This window comes from Pipistrellus kuhlii, unplaced genomic scaffold (assembly GCF_014108245.1).
Source record: "Pipistrellus kuhlii isolate mPipKuh1 unplaced genomic scaffold, mPipKuh1.p scaffold_m20_p_8, whole genome shotgun sequence".
NCBI lineage: Eukaryota > Metazoa > Chordata > Mammalia > Chiroptera > Vespertilionidae > Pipistrellus > Pipistrellus kuhlii.
Window position 1 is genome coordinate 11,174,017 of NW_023425584.1, and position 15,275 is coordinate 11,189,291.

The 15,275-nt window shown below is 38.0% G+C and overlaps 1 protein-coding gene across 2 annotated transcripts in view; it reads left to right on the forward strand.

Annotated features, from left to right (window-relative positions):
• The window catches only part of GABRB2 (gamma-aminobutyric acid type A receptor subunit beta2), a 188,845-nt gene that overhangs the window by 86,186 nt on the left and 87,384 nt on the right, over positions 1 to 15,275 (forward strand). For both annotated transcript variants that reach the window (XM_036424327.2, XM_036424328.2), the window contains exon 5: positions 6,901 to 6,983. In XM_036424327.2, the coding sequence (XP_036280220.1) occupies positions 6,901 to 6,983 (83 nt within the window). The remainder of the gene's footprint in view (positions 1 to 6,900; positions 6,984 to 15,275) is intronic.

The following is a 15,275-nucleotide window of genomic DNA, read 5'->3' on the forward strand; positions in this document are numbered from 1 at the left end:
GATAAGGGCAGGATTTGTGGATGATACTGTTGGGAATGTAACTTGGGAAATTTTGGTGAATAAGGGGCTGGCTGACAGGAGGAGAATAGTAAAGACTTAAATTGATATGGCCATGTCTATTAATGTTTCTGATTGAGTAGAATTTATATGCTCATAATGTGAGACTTTGTTAGATGCTGCTGTTTGGATACTATTTTTCCATATTATTATTATTTTAAAAAATGTCTTCAGAATCCTACCTGAATCTGTAGCAGAAGCCTGTCTAGCCCTTTAAATAGTCATGGTATCTTCCCAGAATATAAGATTCCAGAAAAGCAGAGTCACAGAAGGCCAAACAGCTGCAGAAGCGTACAAATAGCTCTCATCTGAAACTCACGATTTATCCAAGGGGACCATGATTGCTGGCAGTCTTACTTTTTTGGTGATTACAAGGTTGAGCCTAGTGGCACATGTGACTCCATAGGAGGACTTGTTGAGAGCTTTTACAAATAATTATGCGTGAGTGTCGGAGAATTAATTTAAGCAGAGGCCTCTGTGGAGGTCAATCAAGAGCGTAGGCTGGAAGGAGAATGCTGAGGGAGACCTTCAGTCAGGGGAGAATATGAAGTGGGACTCTTTGGGGAGAGGCCTGTGTTTGCTTGTCTGGGGTTGGCTCATCTACATAATTGACTAAAACAGGATGAACAGCTGTGAAGTACAGCATTTGAATGTGTGGATAAAACAAAATTACAAAATATGCAGGGTCATAGAACATGTAATGTGTTTTCATAGGCTTACAGAATTTTCGAGCTCATTTGGGATATAGGAAATGGGCCAGTCGGGAAGCTAAATGGCTTTTTGAAGGTCAACTAGCTAGTTAGTTAGGTATAGCTTACTTGGTAAGTATGTGGACTCCAGTCAGACACCCTAGATTTAAATTCCAACTCTAGCGCTCACACTGTGACTCTTTTTATTTTTATATTTTTTTATTGATTTTTTTATAAAGAGGAAGGGAGAGAGATAGAGAGCTAGAAACGTCGATGAGAGAGAAACATCGACCAGCTGCCTCTTGCACACCCCCTACTGGGGATGTGCCCGCAACCAACGTACATGCCCTTGACCGGAATCAAACCTGGGACCCTTCAGTCTGCAAACCGATACTCTACCACTGAGCCAAACCAGTTTCGGCCACACTGTGACTCTTGAGAAAAACCACTCTACCTTTTGGTGCCTCATTCTTCTCATCTGCAAAATGGAAATAGTAATAGGACCTAAAATGGGGATAATAATAGGACATTCCTTGTATTAAATAAGATGATACATTTCAGTAACCCTAGATGGTGTCTAGAACTTAACGATTAATTAACATGAGGTATGTTATTATTGGCAAGAATGACAGTTACCTAACCCCTACAGCAATATTCTATCTACTCTAGAGCAAGCAAGAGCATATTACAAGAGGGATATAGGTGACAAATTAGTTTCCTAGCTAAAAATGATTGTGAGACACTGAATAATGTTAGTCTTCTTGAGTTGTAAAAGCAAAAAAAAATTTGTAAGAACCTTTGGGATAAGTGACTCAGATGTGCTCCTTAAAAATTTTCAAATTCTCAGATTGTACTCTAATGCTAAAATTCAGTATTTGTATCTTTTCCCCTCTCGCTAGCATTTTTAATTAGTTTGTTTTGCAGCTAGCAAAAATATATATCAAGTTCATAGCAGCACAATCTACAATAGCCAGAATTTGGAAACAGCCTAGGTGCCTGTCAGCAGATGATTGGATCCAAAAACTATGGTACATCTACACAATGAAATACTATGCTGCCATAAAGAAGAAGGAATTCTCATCATTTGCAGCAACCTGGATGGAATTGGAGAACATCATGCTGAGTGAAATAAGCCAATCAATGAAAGAGAAACACCACATGACCTCACTCATTTGTGGATAATAAAGAGCATTATAAACTGATGAACCAAAAGATAGATATAGAGACAGTAAAGCAACAAGGAGATTGTCAAATTACAGCGGGGAGGGGAGGAGGATCTGGGGGAGATAATAGATCAACCGAAGGACTTGTATACATGCATATAAGTACAACCAATGGACATAAAACTATGGGGAGGGAGGGGATATGGGGGAGGGAGGGAAGGGGGCAAAAAAAATCATTAAAATATGTAAAAAAAATAAATAAATAAATTAGGCCATATTTATAAAATAAATATATATATATATATGTTTTTTGGATAAATGATCTTTATAACATACTATTTTTTCTCTAGTAATGATGCCACAAATGCTACAGGATTCCTTTATTCTTTGTGAATAGAATACACTGTGATTTTATTTATTTTTAAAGGATGTTTCTATTGATTCTTTAGAGAGAGGAAGGGAGAGGAAGAAAAAGAAACATCAGTGTGAGAGAGAAACTTTGATCAGCTGCCTCCTATGCATCCCCTTATGGAGTACATGGGATGATACTCAACCACCTGAGCCACACTGAGCAGGGCTAGAATAAGTTGTGCTTTTAAGTAAAAGCACATTTTGAACAAAGTAAAAGCATGCTGAGAATTAGAGCAGTGTGTTTTGAATATAGTTGGAGATGAGGCACCTGATGTTCTTAGAAAACAGGAAGTTGTTGAAAAAACAACTTTTTGGGGAATGTGGAAGGTTAGCTAGATAAAGAATTCAAGCAAAATTGAAGTTCAAAGTATAATCTCTGGTTGACATTCTGCCAAATTTCTCACATGTGAAGACCCATGTTTAACCTGAAGCACCTCCTGAAGAGTCTACTGAAAGACCTGAAACATGTCTGTTGATTATGATTCTGAGGGTTGTTTGGTTTTTTTTTGTTTGTTTTTTTGTTTTATTTTTTCCTGTTGGCTGAGAGGCAAAGGCATTTATTATTATTTATTAACTCTCTTTGGCCATATTCGAACTTTGGATGACATGGTAGCATCATCAAATCTCACATAATGACACCATTAAATATGGGGCATGGCTTTGGTACAAAATTCTGGCATAGCTGCTGTATATTTTGATTTTATAGATGCCCTTAAGGGCCTGTGTGAGAATTTTATAGCACAAGTCAGTTTTGGACAGCAGTGCCCAATGGCTAAGGAATAGAGTGTGTTCAAAGATTTCTCAGCCCAGTCAGAATATTGGCCTTTCTCAAATTGTGTTTTATCATGCAATAGTATTCAGCCCCAGGGAAGACCCATTTCTACTTTTAACTATGGAGCACCTGCCACTGGAAAATGAGGTACTTTCTGGAGGCATCATGGACACTTTCCTTTGAAGATAATCATCTCCATGTGTTTCACAGTGATCCTCACACTAATCAATAGTGGCCTCCCTTCAAAGACTCTAGTAGTGGTGTTGTAAAATTTAAGGCCCATAACACATATTCATGAAAAGCCCATTAAGTATTGTTGTTGCTCTGACTTATTCCTAGAGAAATTCACCCCTGTTATAAATCAGAAAGCTCAAAGAATAGATTTGTATTCTCCTCACTGTGATTTTCTGACTAATATTCATCCCAGGTAGCTTCTTGTATAAGGGTGATTTGACTTTCAAACTTAATTTAAGAATTTTTGAAATTTAATTAGGCACTTAATAGAGAGAGTTGCTTTAATGTCCTCCATTTGAGAATGCTTATAACCATGACTTTTCTTTGTGTCTTTATTAATTATTATTATTGCTATTCTAATCGAGGGTTAATGACACATGCCAAGCATTTGGCAAAGTACTTAAGATACAAACAAGACAAACACAGTTCTACCGTGTTTCCCGGAAAATAAGACATTCTCTGAAAATAAGACCTAGCGCATGGAAAAATAAGACATCCCCTGAAAATAAGACCTAGCGCATCTTTGGGAGCAAAAATAAATATAAGACATTGTCTTATTTTCGGGGAAATAAGGTAGTTCTTAGTCTCATAAAACACGGAAAAGATGCAGGTTTCTTACACATGGAACAAGCAGATGCATATTTCTATTTTGTCTTAAAATCTATTAACTAGAGCTCCATATACACGTATGGTATATTTTTGCATGTTTATGTGTTCAGAAGCTATTTATACCATATTGCATAGCTCTGGTTTCCTTTAAGTCTATGATAATTCTACATTTTTTTATGTATACAGACACATCTACAGACACTACCAAAGAACCACTGGTCAAATGAGTTATCACTGTAACTACTCACTAGCAGGTAGTAATAACAGAAGTTACAGAACATATAGTGAATTACAGATTCTTTCTACATTTAGCATTTCACAACAAATTATGATGACAAGCATCTATTATAATTCAGATTTTTCAGGGTAACCAAGTGTTGGAGAATACAAGGCACTTGTCCCAGGTCACTCTTGTATGATCAAGATTCCAAATGGATTACTTTGGCTAGAGAGTTTCTGCTTGAATCCAATAGGAGACACAAATGCCCCATAAGCATCAACTAGTAAACATTTATATATTTTCCAGCTTTATGAAGCATATTACCACATTAAAAATGCAAAGCACTGGAGTAAATATGGGTGTTGTTAATGTGAGAAACACACTTTCTTCTACAATACTTTATTCTTCAAGCATGAGGGGAAACTCACTGCTTCTCTGATATCATTAATCGATTTCTTTTTCTTGTTCAAAACACTGGTTCACAGATGTTAACTGCCATGAATATGTACAGCAGAAAGTGTGAACCCCAACCTATAGTAGTGACTGCAAAACTCACTGAGTTACACAGTCAGGCATCTGTTTATGGCTCCCTCCCTTTTTGTCACAGTAGTCCCCCTATCTGTGGGGACGTGTTCCAAGACCCCCAGCGGATGCCTGAAACTACAGACATACTGAACCCTATAGATTCTGGGGTTTTTTTTTTTCCTGTACATATATATCTTTTCACTTAAAGGAAGCACTTCCGGCTTCTCTTGGGCATGTCTGAGTTACTATCTTGACTACATTCTGGAGTAAAGGAAGGGGGACTGAACACAAGACAAGCACCATGATACCTTGACAGCCCATCTGCTAACCAAGATGGCAACTAAGTGACTCACAGGTGGGAAAGCATCTCCAGTGAGGAGACATCGAACAAAGGGGGGATTCACATCCTGGGCAGGGAGGAGCAGAACAGCATGAGGTTGCATTCTGCTGAGAACATCATGCAGTTTAAAACTTATGGATAGTTTATGTCTGGAACTCTGCACTTAGTTTTCAGGCACAGTTGAATGCAGGAAACTAAAACGACAGAAAATGAAGCCATAGATAAGGGGTCACTGCTTTTTTTTTCATCCTACAATGGAGGAGTTGGACTCTCACACCTAAAAGGCATTCCACAGACTCAGTCTACTTGGTTTACTTGTCTAAGTTCTGTCCAAGGCCTTTTAATGGAAAAGGTCTAGCCATGGACTGTGTTTGCCCGCACCTTATTTCTCTGTTCCCAAAGCATAGTCGAGTGCCTCTCAGACTAGCCTGGCGAAGTTGGTCACATTCAACATCAATTTCTACTCTTAGTTATCTTTAGCAGATGTAATTTTTTTAAAATGTCTTTTGTTAATCCTCATCCATGGATATTTTTTCCATTTATTTTTAGAGTAGGAGGCATGGAAGGAGGGAGGAGGGAGGAAGGGAGGAAGGAAAGGAGGGAGAAAGAGGGGAGGGAGGGAGGAAAGGGGGGAGTGAGGGGGCAGGGAGGGAAGGAAGGAGTGGGGAGGGAGGAAGAAACATTGATGTGAGAAAGATAAATCTATTGGTTGACTCCCACATGCATCCCAACTGGGGCCTAGGGCCCAAACCTGCAACCCAGATATGTCCCTTGACTGGGCATCAAACCTGCAACCCTTTGGTATACAGGCCAATGCTTTAACCACTGATCCACAGCAGCCAGGGCACCACATATAAATTTTTAAAGGACCTATTATATGTCATTACTCTTTTATATTCTTTATATAAATTATTACATCAGTTCTTACATAAACACTGTTATGTAATTATTATTGTTATTAATAATACCCCCTCCCATTTTTATAGACAAAAAAACTAAGGTTGCTTAGGAGATGTTAACCATCTTGATGTGAATCAGTCAGTGAGGCCAAATTAGAATTCAGACCTGTGTCTGTTGTGTTCTGAGACTTGTGTGTGTGTTTTTTCATGACCTTATGCTGCCTCCTTGTTCAGAAAACATATGTTGAGAAATCGTTTAGGACTGTATGCTGTTGGGCTCCTTCTGCAGAAAGATTATGGAAGAATAATGACAGAGAAACATAAAGACATTAAAGGGACATATTCTTTTCTCTATGATAAAATAATAAAAGAACCAACTGTTCTAAATAAATAACTCTACCAGCCCATAGGAGAAAGCTCTCTAACAGGTCATATAAGATCACTCAGGCAGGACAGGGCAATTCAGGTGATAAATGGAAGGCTGATTGTGGCTTGTATGAAAGCACTTGCAAAGTACTATTCTATGTACAGAAAGCTCAGAAATGATGGATCAAAGCCAAAATTGATTGGAGATTAGATTTAAGGGCATATAGAAAGGGGAGAGAAACCAGATGAATGGAAGAGGAATGTTTATGTGATGCTAAAATAAGAGTCCTGGGCCTTCCCCATCCTCCCAAAAAACACAACATTCTGGAGCATGGGAACTGCCTGTCAAACACTCACAGGTGATTTTGTACATGTAGGTCATGGACCACACACTGGGAAAATACTGATTTGGTCAAGTCTCTTTATTTTACAAATCAGCACGAGGTTCTAAGGTAAATGGTTGTTCAAAGTTTGCTGTACTCTCTTTTCATTAGAGTTTTGGCTAAATCGGTCTCCTACAGGCCCAGTTCTGTCCTCTTTGATACTTGGATTTAATTTTTTCAGTCCCAGCCATGGACCAGCTAACAGCATGTATCCTTGCTCTTTCTCTTCCAGAATCACAACCACAGCTGCCTGCATGATGGACCTAAGGCGGTACCCACTGGATGAACAAAACTGCACCTTGGAAATTGAAAGCTGTAAGTTTTTCTGAGAATCCAGTTAGACTGAACTCTGCTTAGGGGTTCTCCAGACCACAGGCCTGCAGAGGTTCTGCTAGCACACTAAATGTGATGGAGGGAGCTACTCCTAGTACCTGCCCTCCTGCTGCTGCAATCCTCTCAGTCTTGTCCCTGATCCCTGGGAGAGGTGTGAAGGGGAGAAATAATCTAGCAAGAAAAGGAAGATGCTAAGAGCCTAGAAGAAAACCAAGGGCTATTCTAGTCATTTAAAACACAGCATCTGGAACAAATAGCTACACCAGGCTTGGGACAGTAGGTGAAGGTGGCAGGCGGACTCAAGGTATCTGAATAATTTTTGTCTCTCATAAGCATTATCACTTTTCAATTACAAAATAAATGTGGCCTTCTGGAATAGCCGAAACTTTCATAGAATGTGGATTAGTGAGATGTTGTTGCTTTTCTCCCAGGGGCTGTTTTCAGTGTCGAAATTTATCTTACATTCTTGCTGAAGGCCATCTGATGAGCAAGATGAGTGTATGTGTGGTTCTTCTTTCCTGCGCTGACCTGCTTTGCAGTATTGTTGCATTTCTAGGCCGTAGTGTGTGTCCTTGAGGATTCAGTCACCTGCCCTGTTGAGCAGAATGTTGATGTCACAGCCCAGCTCCAATGCAGAGGTCACTCAGGGAGGTCGTTTGCAGTGGAATAGGATTTTGGATCTCTTTTCTCTGTCGGTTCTTTGTACAGTGTTCATGCCTCATCCCACCAAACTATTGGAAGCTGACAATTTTCTATCCAGCATTCTAGATAATGAGCAAGCAGCCTGCTATGTGGGTACTCTCAGTCTTCGTCAGGAGCTCTTGTGATGACAGGCAGCGTGACTCTCCATCACTGCTCTGAGCAGAAATCCAGTATTTAGGACATAGCGTGGGCATTTTTGCCCATCACAAAAAATAACTTCCAGGGATTATTCCATTTACACACATTTTTTTAAGAACCCAATTTCATACTTGTATTTCCAAATCATCATGCTTTTCACATTAGATCTTTGCCATGTAATAAAAATTGATCTGTAGGATTTTTATGATTATTTTTATGTAAATATCTTTGGGATTAACTTCGCATTTTTATAACCAATAACACAGTTGAGAGTATAGAATATTGTCTTTCAAAGTCCAAAACCTAGTTGTTTCATATTGTTGATGTTAGGATATTTTGCCAAAAAAAAAAAATGTGGCTTTGTACCATTCATGAATTTTTACAGTAAGAGAATTGTTCCTGGTAGAATTTGTCTGGAATTTTAATAATCATTATTGTACATGTCATTTGAACCTTCTGCAGCCTTCTTACTTGAAAGAACTAATGCCTTAAAGACACAGGCAACACCCAGTGTTGCATGGAATTAAATTATAATTGTGACCTGAATATTGAAAAATTAATAATTCCTTAGACTTCTAGAAAGTTTAAATTTTATAAAGTGGATTTTACATATCTCATTGCAATTCATAGTTACCCTATTAAATGAGGTAGAATAGATTTTTTCCAGCTTTAATGAGATATGATTGACAAACAATATTGTGTATGTACCATATGATGATTTGATATATGTAAGTTTTGTGAAATGATTATCACAGTAAGGTTAGTTAACACATCTATCACCTTACATGGTTACCTTGTTTTGATGTATGTGTGTGTGTCTGTTGGAAACTTTTAAGATTTGCTCTTAGTAACTTTCAAGTATACAGTACAGTATTGTGAACTATAGTCACCATATCACTATACTGTAGATTAGATAGCCACATATTATTCATTTTATAACTGAAAGTTGGTGCCCTTTAACCTCCTTCACCCATCTGACCCAGCCCCCACACGTGGCAACCATCAGTTTACACTGTTACTATCAGGTCAGTTTTCTTTTTTAGATTTCATTTAAGTGATAACAAATGGTATTAGACTTTTTCTGCATGACTTATTTCATTTAGCTTAATAACCTCAAGTTATCCATGTTATTACAAATGGCAGGATTTCCTTTGTTTTATGTCAAAATAATATTCCACTTAATATATCTATAAAAAAATAAAAGTGTAATATGCTAATTAGATTGGACAGCCAAATGACCCTCCAGATGAAGCTGCAGCTGTGAGGGCTGAGCCCCTTGCACCAATTTCATGCATCAGGCTTTTAGTGATTATAAAGATATATTCATTCATCAATAGACAATTAGGTTGTTTCCATGCCTTGACTATCCTATATAATAAAAGCCTAATATGCAAATTGACTGACAAGTGGAACAACTGGTTGCTATGATGCGCACTGTCCATAGGGGGTCAGATGCTCAAACAGGGAGCTGCCACCAGCCTGCAGGCCCCAAGCCAGCCAAGGTGGGTACCAGCAGGGGTGCCCCGAATGCCCTGCTGGTCACCCCACAGATCAGCCCTGATCACTGGCCAAGTCTAGGGACCCTACCCACGCACAGATTTTGTGCACCGTGCCTCTAGTTGTAAATAATGCTGTGGTGAACACAGGGGTACAGATATCTCTTTGAGAATAATTTTATTTCCTTCACATATGTACCCAGAAATAAGATTGCTGGGTCATATAGTAATTCTATTTTTTTCCCTTCAATAATATTCCATAAGTCTCATTTATTTTTTTTAGTTTATCTTTATTGTTGAAAGTATTACAGATGTCCCCATTTTTTCCTCATTGATATCCCCCCACACACACACCCTGCTGCACTCAACCCCTCCAGGCCTTCACCACACTATTGTCTGTATTCATTGCTTATGCATATATGCATATCAGTTCTTTGGTTACTCTCCCCTCTCACCTACCCACCCACCCTCACCTTCCCTCTGAGACTCCTCAGTCTGTTCCATGCTTCTGTCTCTAGATGTATTTTGTTGATCAGTTTATTTTGTTCATTAGATTCCATATATTAGTGAGATCATGTGATACTTGTCTTTCTCTGACTGGCTTATTTAACTTAGCATAATACTCTCTAGGTCCCTTCATGTAGTTCTATTTTTAATTTTGAGAATCCTTCATAATAACTGTACCAATTTACATTCCTACCAACATTGCAAAATATTCCTTTTTTTCCACACTCTTACCAATATTTGTTACCTCCTGTTTTTTGTTTTTTTTTTATGATAGCCATTCCTACAAGTGTGAGTGATATCTCATCATGGTTTATGTTTGCATTTCCATGATGAGTAGTGATGTTGAGCACCTTTTTCTGTACTTGTTGGCCATTTGTATGTCTCCTTTGGAAAAACACTCGTCAGTTTATCTGCCTATTTTAAATTGGGGTTTTTTTGTGTGTTTTGTTTTGTTTGTTTTTTTGTATTTGTTTTTTTTTGTTTGCTTGTTTGTTTTTTGCTATTGGGTTATATGAGTTCATTATATATTTGAATATTTGCTGTTTCTGAGGTACATTTTTTGCAAATATGTTTCTGCTATTTCATATGTTGATTCTTCATTCTGTTAATGGCTTCTTTTGCCTTATGGAAACTTTTGAGTCTGATATACCCCTGCTTGTTTATTTTGCTTACTCGTGTTTTGGGTGTTACATCCAAAATATCATTGCCAAGACCAATGTTTTCTTCAGGAGTTTTACAGTTTCAGATTTTACATTGGAATCTTTAATTCCTTTAAAGTCCATTTTTTGAGTGGTTTAAGATAGGTTTCTAATATAATTATTTTGCATGCAGATATCCAGTTTTCCCAGTACCATTTATTGAGAAGACTAACTTTTCTCCATTGACTATTCTTGGCTCCCTTTTCAAATATTAGTTGGCCATGTATGCGAGGGTTTATTTCTGAGCTCTCAGTTCTGTTTCATTGGTTTATATGTCTGAATTTTTGAGAATTTTCTTTTTGTTGCTTAACATATGGCTGATTCTAGAAAATGTTTCATGTGTGCTTGAGAAGAATGTTTATTCTATTGCTGTGGGATAGAATGTTCTGTATATGTCTGTTAGATCTGTTTGCTCTATGGCAGTGATTTTTATTTTTTCTCTCCGTTTTTTTATTAAGGTTTTATATGTGTACACATCTTACCATTGAATAGCAGTGATTTTTAACAAGTGTGCCAGGGCTGGGCACTATTTAGTCAGGGTATTAACTTCTTTCCCTTAGATTATAAAATAAAAGAATGACAACAACTAATATAACAATAGCAATTTGGTGTGAATTGCTCAAAATTATAACTTTATTTTTGTCAGATCAGCAAAAAATAATATTTTTTGGTGTACCACAGAATTTTAGTAATTAGCTTATGTGTGCCAGGAGATGAAAAGGGTTGAAAATCTCTGGCCTATAGTGGTGTTCAAATCTGCTATTTCCTATTGATTCTCTGTCCGAATGATTTATCAATTGTTGGTAGTGGAGTATTAAAGTTCCTAACTATTATTGTATTGCTGTTTATTTCTCCTTCTAGTTCTGTTAGTATTTGCTTTATACATTTAGGTGTTCCAGTATGGGTTCATAAATATTTATGATTGTTGAAATCTTGATGAATTTACCCCTCTATTACTATAAATTACCTATTTTGTCTCCTATAAGCATTTATAGCTTAAAGTCTATAGGGTAGATATTAATATTCCTGTCTTTATAGGGAAACAGACACAAAAGGTGAAGTGGATATGTCTAAAAACATGAAACCACTGAGTAGCACAGTACTCTGAGCTAATACGGGGATTGATAGCTAATTTATCTTAGTAAAGCCACTGATTTCGGAGAGATCAGATTAACAGGAAGATCGCTGTTCTAAAAAATCAGGAAAATAGACTGTATTTATAAAAAATTGGGCTTATTCATATTTAAACAGCAAATCAGTGTTGTGGAGAATTAGATATGGTATATTAATAATAGATTAATAATTAGTATTAATATTATATTAATAATATATGTGATATCCAGGCCCTGTTATTATAAGCAGGTAGTAAACTAATCATATGGAAATTAGGATCTGATCCTTTAAACAACCAGCTCTGAGGTTGATCCCTGATATTCTACCTTACTCATTTATTCTTTTCTGTTAAGTAAACTCTAGGAATTCATTCATTCTCTTTCTTCTGCCACCTCCTCTCCTCTCCCTTTTTCTCCTCATGTCTACTTATTTCTCTGTTTTGCTCCCCCTTTCCCTCCCTTTCTTTCTCCTCTTAAATACATTTGAACTTAATAGTGGCATTACTAAATCCTTATCACCTTGTCTCCTTATCAACAATTTGTGTATTGGTTTCATTTTAGAGAGGATAATATAACGTGATTCAGAACAGCTTGGAGTGGGGAAATATTGACCTGAGCTCATTGTTCGTTTATTCATGCATTGGCTCATTCAAGAATTTACTCATTCATTAAATATTTATTGAGTCTAGTTATTTACAAGACATTGTAATAAGCACTAAAAATACAATAGTGAACGAATGTAGACAATGGCCCTGCCTTTATTATGCTGAGGCAGATAGGTTTTATTTAAACAGACACACATAAGAATGTAAAATCCCATTAGTGAAAATGCTGCCAAGATGAGAATTTAGTTTAGTAAGATCTTAAAGAAAGACTAGAGTAAATCTTGAAATAAAGTGCTGATGATTCTAGAAAGGCAGAGAACTGTGCTTATTTCAAAACTTCTTAGGCCCAGCTGGCATGCCTCAAGGGTTGAGCTTCGACCTATAAACCAGAAGGTCACATTTCGATTTCAGGTCAGGGCCCATCCCTTGGTTTTGGGCTGGATCTCCAGTGTGGAACATGCAGGAAGCAGCCGATCAATGATTCTTTCATCATTGATGTTTCTATCTCTCTCTTCCCCTCTGAAATCAATAAAAATATGTTAAAAAACAAACAAACAAACAAACAAACAAACAAAACCTAACATATTTTCTTAGATTTAGAGGAATGGAGAAGTTTTTTATAATCAGTAGATTTTGCTGAACTAAATGGGCCCTGATAATATGTATCACTATGTAGGAAATTAAACTTATATACCATGTATATATCTTGTCTATATCTTTTTCTGAATCTTTCAGTCAGATTGGTAAAAGGATACTGACATACTCATCTATATTTCCAGGGAAATATCACCCTCAAAGTACCAATGACAACAAAGATATGTGCTAGCTTTTAAAAGGTTCTTTAGAATGTTCTTGCTATTTAGGGATAAGATTAAGTCTTATAAAGAAATAATGAACTGTCCCAGGTGTGCCTTTGAGTACGTATTTTCCAGCGTATAAGACGACTTTTGAAACGAAAAAAAGTCAACCAAAAATCGAGGGCAAAAGACCAAAATTGCACAAAAATTACCTGTAAATCTTGACAACAAAGTAAGTCTTTTCTTTGAAGTGGGGGGTAGTCTTATACAGCGAATGTAGGCCTAAACCTATGTTTTAACTGTAAAATTAGGGGGTCGTCTTATACGCCGGAAAATACGGATTAGTACTTACGAGTATTAAGAAGGTCCTAATACTGTTAGGTCAAGTCAAATGTTTGTCTCTTTTTAAAATATATATAAAGTTCAAACCATGTGGAGAAAACAACATTCCATCATATGGTAAGGTTACTTAGCAGGCTCCATCCAGAAGTGAAGAGAGGGGTGCAGGGAGTATTATAAATCTTTGAAATGGGACTAGTTAGGGAGCTACTCTGTGATATTCTGAGCCAGATCATCCATCTAATATCAATATCAGCTATTGATTGTGAGGAACCCCTCACCCTCCTTAGAACAGACAGGCTGTCTTATATGGTATTGAACTCCTCTTGGGATGTGGAATATAAAATTGTCTTAACTGGATCCATTAACAGGCTTTTCATGTGACTAAAACTCCAAAGATTCCTGTTTCTCATTTGTTTGTGTGCTTTATCTCAGCCTATGGCTGGGTGAGTTGGAATGGAGAGCCTTGGTATGTCAGAGAACAAGATCAGGACTCTCATTCTCAACGTTGTTGCTTTTCACAATCAAACTCAGCCTTAGTGCAATCTACACTGAATCAGAGGGGGTAGAACTTTCTCCATAACTCTTTCATAAGCAACTTCTCAGTGCTATGCCAAGTGTCACTGAGACAGAAAGTCAACATCTCCTTTTAGCATTCCTTCTAGATCCTTCTAGATCCTTTAAAAACCATCCTACCACTGCCCTTTGTGGCAGGATCCAAAACCAGTTCTTGCTGGCCTCTCACTGTCACTCATTATATGCCTCACTTTGGGAAAGTCACCCTATGTAATGGAGCCTCAGTTTCCTCAAATGGGATGATTATATCTATCACACAGAGTTGTTATGAAGATTAAATGAATTAATATGATCTAATATAGATTAAGAATTGGTTGTTGCACTAAACAGTTTGGCTCAGTGGATAGAGTGTCAACCTGAGGATTCAAGGATCCCAGGTTCGATTCTGGTCAAGGGCATGTACCGTGGATGTGGGAACATATCCTGTAGGGAGTGTGCAGGAGGCAGCTGATCAATGTTTCTCTCTATAGATGTTTCTAATTCTCTATCCCTATCCCTTCCTCTCTGTAAAAAATCAATAAAATATATATTTTTTAAAATAAAAGAATTTGTTGTAATATGGCAATTATCTAATAAACAGTAATTTTAGTAGCTAATAAGCCTATCTAATAAAAGACTAATATGCAAATTAACAATCATTCCACTACACCCACAAGACACACCCACCAGCCAATCAGAACTGGGCATGCAAATTATCCAAACCAATATGGCTGCAGCCACAAAATGATCAGGAGGTGTGGGTTTTTCTGGCAATGAAGGAAGCCAAGCTTCTGCACACCCTGGTCTGCCCAGGCCTCTACTCAAGACTACAAAGTTTCAATTATAGAAGATAAATAAATCCCAGATACCAGGGCCTCCACTTGGGTCGCTGGGGGGCATGGCTAGCCTGCAAACCACCACAGGCCCCTCACCCAGGCTGCCCCACACCCCAAGGGAACCCCCACCCTGATCTGGGATACCCTTCAGGGCAAACTAGCTGGTCCCCACCCATGCACTAGGCCTCTATCCTATCTAATCCTCCTATCTAATAAAAAAAAAATGATATGCAAATTGACTGTCACTCCAACACACACGTTAGCCACCACAAGATGGTCAGCAGGGGAGGGCAGTTTGGAGGGATCAGGCCTGCAAGGGAGAGCAGTTTGGGGTTACCGAGCCTGCAGGAAAGGGCAGTTGGGGGGGATCAGGCCTGCAAGAGGAGGGTAGTTAGGGGTGACCAGGCCTGCAGGGGAGAGCAGTTAGGGACAAACAGGCTGGCAGAGGAGCAATTAGTCATCAATCAGGCTGGCAGGGGAGTGGTTAGG